We start from the raw sequence: 4,022 nt of genomic DNA, 5'->3' as shown, positions 1-4,022 counted from the left end.
GTGCAGAGATTTAACTAAATCTTTCCCAGTAGTTTTATTTGTTAATAGATAATTCTCTTTATCTATTACTGGATGGGCACCTCTGCTTGTTTGATGTCCTGAGGGTGACAACTGATTGGTGATTCTTTGTTAAGGAGGCCTCCATCTTAAAGGAGCCACTGGAGGCTTTGGGAACTTTGCAACATCCTTCTTGGTTGTCCTCTCACCATTTAATTAATTCTCCAGTTATCTTACCTGAATAGAATAAAATAGTCAATATGGATATAAAGCAGTTTGTTGCTTATATAAGGGAAATTAAAGATGCTGTAAATTCTACTCAAATAGAGATTGAAAATGAGATAAGTAACCTTTTGCTGGTAATTTTTACTTGTTTGCTCAGCTTCTTTGATCTGCACATTTCAAATAATATGTTAAAGTGCAGGAAGCAAGGTCAATGACAAAGCTCTCATGGATGCAACTAAAATGGCAAGTACTGAAGTCCCCTCCAATAGCACAAGTGTGAATAGCAATGTTCAGAGCATCAACAACTCATTGATTCATGAGAGTTCTTGCATCCAAGAAGATCCAGGAGTTCACATGATCTTCTCTACTAAACCAACTAAATTTGCAAATTCAAATGATGAAGTAAGACCAATCCAGTCCCTGTAGAGTGCATTTCAAACGGAGCCTGCTCAATCTCTCACCAACCAACATAATATCAGAAAGGGGAATGCCTGAGACCCTTTAGCTAGCATATCAGAGAAATTTCTATGTTGTAATTGATCTGGTTCTCAATATAGCATTGATGAGAAAAAAATTTATGGCATTTACATATGTCTGTCCATGCTTGCACTTTGATTTGTAGAAAGGAGAGTAGCAATTTGCATACTTAATCATAAAGCAATTGTTTAAATTGATTGTTTTATTATGTGAGATGCATAGATGCACTTATTCCAATATTTTTTTAAGTGAAGGCCAATGGCCTGCCCATATTAACAATATGTGTGTGTATGCAAATTACACTAGAACTTTAGTAACGCCACTTTCAGTTATTGATCAGATGATGATGGTGAACCATTTTGTCTAACTCAATTTTAAGGTGGATAATTTTGACAGTGCATTAAAGCATATGACATGCATGCGTTAGATGATTAAGATTTGATGAATATTAACACTCCCTCCACAAAAATCTAGCGAAATGAGACATAAGGACATAAATAGTAGTGAGAAAACAAATACATTGGTGTACCTCTATTTGACAACAATTCATTCAAATGACTATGAGCATTAGAAGGAACCTATATGGAATATGTGGGTTCTTGGAGGCAAGAGCAGAGATCACATCTCCCAAAGCTGATAGAACCTATATGGAATATGTGGGTTCTTTACCTCCTTTTCAAGCATACTAGAGTACCTTGACAATACAAACTAAATCAGATAAACAGAAGTAGTTTTTTTTATGTATAAGATCCTATATCACTGATATCAAGATGTTCAAGTCTAAAAAGGATATGTGATTCACATCCTGTTTTCACAACATCAAAAAGCTAAAAGAGAAAAATAAATCAAAAGCATTTTGCCAATATGGTTCAATTTTCTTCCTGTAGACAATGCATGCCATTTGAAATTTAATCACAAATAGGGTGGATATACAAACAAGATCACAATTCAAGTCATTGGATGTGAATATAGTAACAGCAATATAGCTCAACCACAATGAAACGTCACCAAAATAACAAAAGCAATCTTGCTCAACTCATAGTGAAACTTATACTCATAAGACAAAAAGGTAATTTAATAATATCAAAATCAAACCAAATCATGAGAAAAGGCTCAAATAAGATTAAAGCACAATTAAGATTAACCCAAACCTAAAATTAACTTGGATTCATCCTACAATAAATCGAAATTGATCTAAAAATCTCTACTGAAAGTCCTAATCCAAGTGTGCCTTGAGTGACCCTCCATAATGATAATCCATTCAAATCGAAGCTTCTCATACTAAGGAATATAACAGAACTGCAAACTGAATCCAAAATAAATAAACTATTTGGTATTCAATTTAGGGAGTAAGAGTTCACAATTCAGCCTGATGACATAACTAGCCCATCAAGGGATACAGAGTGTGATTATATCCACTGTAGAATTTATATGCTTTCAGGACCACACTGCATCTTCTCACAAATTTTCCATAGAAAATATATGGAAAGGAGAGAATTAGAAAAACCTGAACATCGAGCATACAGGTTATACAGTCCTATGTCATGCGAATGAGACTAGAAAATGCAATTAATAAACTGGAAATTAGAAAAGCAAGAGTTACATTTAGAAGCCAATACATTATAACTTTGCCACGTGCTCAAGAAAGACTCAATTCCAGATGCAATCTATAAGATCCTGATGTATCTAAAACTAATACCAGAAAAGGGATTATATTTCAGAAAATCAACAAACAAAAGCATTAAGATATACAAAATTAGAGTAAAAAAATGCCAAGTTAGGCTAGAAAGCCAAAGAGATAATACTATGGACCTGATTAAGAAATTCATCATGCCAATTATCAAGAGTGTCAAATGATCTTCGGATATTAACATCATAGACCAAGACGCAGCAGTCAACTCCTCTGTAGAATGCAACACCAAGACTCTGGAATCTTTCTTGTCCTGCAATATCCCAAATCTAGACCACAAAATGATGCACAATTCAAGCACTAAATGAAGGAACCAATAAGAAGCTTGCCAATGGTTCGTTCAATTTCAAACTCACCTGCAAGGTAACGAGTCTGTCATCAACTAGAATTTCCTTGGTGACATAATCAGCGCCAATGGTGACCTTATACTGCTGCGTGAACTTTTTGTGCACATATCTAATTGTGAGGTTTAAGAGACCACTAAATGCAGATAGAAGGCTACACAACAATTAGACCATGAAGAAATTGTTCCATAACGACCCATAAGCACCATAAATCCGAGATCAGAAACTCGCTTATCTCTGGTTTGTAGTGAAATAACAAGGGGAGTGCAATTCTAGGTAATTGGCATTTCATGTTTACGGGAAAAAAAGACAAATAAAAGAAAAAAAATAGTCCAGATCAGTAATTATCAAATGTAAAGGAAACCTCAGATTTACAAAGACGACAAACAAAGAGGATGATGAAGGATACTGGTTCATCAACGACGTCTTTCCAACACTACACATCAAAACAAATAAACCAAATAAGAGTTAGCCAAAACCGAGATCAGTAGGGCAAATAACGACACGAAGCCTGTCCTACAAGTTCCTATCGAAACCCTAAACCGAGATCAGTAGGGCAAATGAAACAATCTACTGAAAACATCATGACGAACAACGATAGGAGAATGGAGAAGGAAGATTTACCTCGATGAACGAGTTCTCGACGCCGAAATAACAAGAGCTGAGGGTGAGACAACCAAAATCCGCGACGAGCGGTGGGCTGGAATTGGGATCGTTTATAATCAAACACAACAGAATAAGGCTGAGAGAAGGGGCGTCGATCTAGGAAGGGGAAGAGGGAGATGAGGCTGAGAGAGATGGTCGGACGACCAGCGGCGAGGAGGAAAGTAGTGGTGGCGTCGCGACGTTATACGGTGGACGACGCGATATAGGTTTAGGTTTGAAGGGAAGAGTGAAGTGTTGTAAATTTTGGCTAAGTATTGGTGGGAAAATTATATTATTTTTTTTTGGTTCATAGACACCGGGTTTTAAAAACCGCTATTAAAATCGGTGTCTATTAACGAAAAAAGGCGCTCATAGACATCGCCTAAAAAATCGATGTCGATGAGTGAAAACCTGCGCTCATAGACACCGATTTTTAGAAAAACCGGTGTAAAATACTCAAAGACATCGGTTTTTGCTTAAAACCGTTGTTGTTCCACCGATGTCTATGAGTGGTTTTTCTTGTAGTGCTTCTTAAACTCAAGTTGCTTTTTGCAAAGCAAAGTAGTACTTCCACCGTACTTGGAATCCGAAAGAGACCACCACACATGGTATTCTCGAAGTGGAGGATCTGATAAAGCCCGCAT

At 36.6% G+C, this 4,022-nt stretch overlaps 1 protein-coding gene across 1 annotated transcript; it reads right to left on the bottom strand.

Moving 5' to 3' along the window:
* Positions 1-671: 671 nt before the first annotated feature.
* LOC122022907 (ras-related protein Rab7-like) lies at positions 672-4,022 on the bottom strand. Its single transcript, XM_042581015.1, has 6 exons — positions 3,947-4,022; positions 3,358-3,433; positions 3,143-3,169; positions 2,746-2,845; positions 2,505-2,658; positions 672-727 (listed from the first exon to the last, which is right to left on the bottom strand). The coding sequence occupies exons 1-6, from the start codon at positions 4,020-4,022 to the stop codon at positions 672-674; spliced, it is 489 nt and encodes a 162-aa protein (XP_042436949.1).

This window comes from Zingiber officinale, chromosome 9B (assembly GCF_018446385.1).
Source record: "Zingiber officinale cultivar Zhangliang chromosome 9B, Zo_v1.1, whole genome shotgun sequence".
Taxonomy (NCBI): Eukaryota; Viridiplantae; Streptophyta; class Magnoliopsida; order Zingiberales; family Zingiberaceae; genus Zingiber; species Zingiber officinale.
This window is presented reverse-complemented; position numbering and strand designations above follow the sequence as displayed.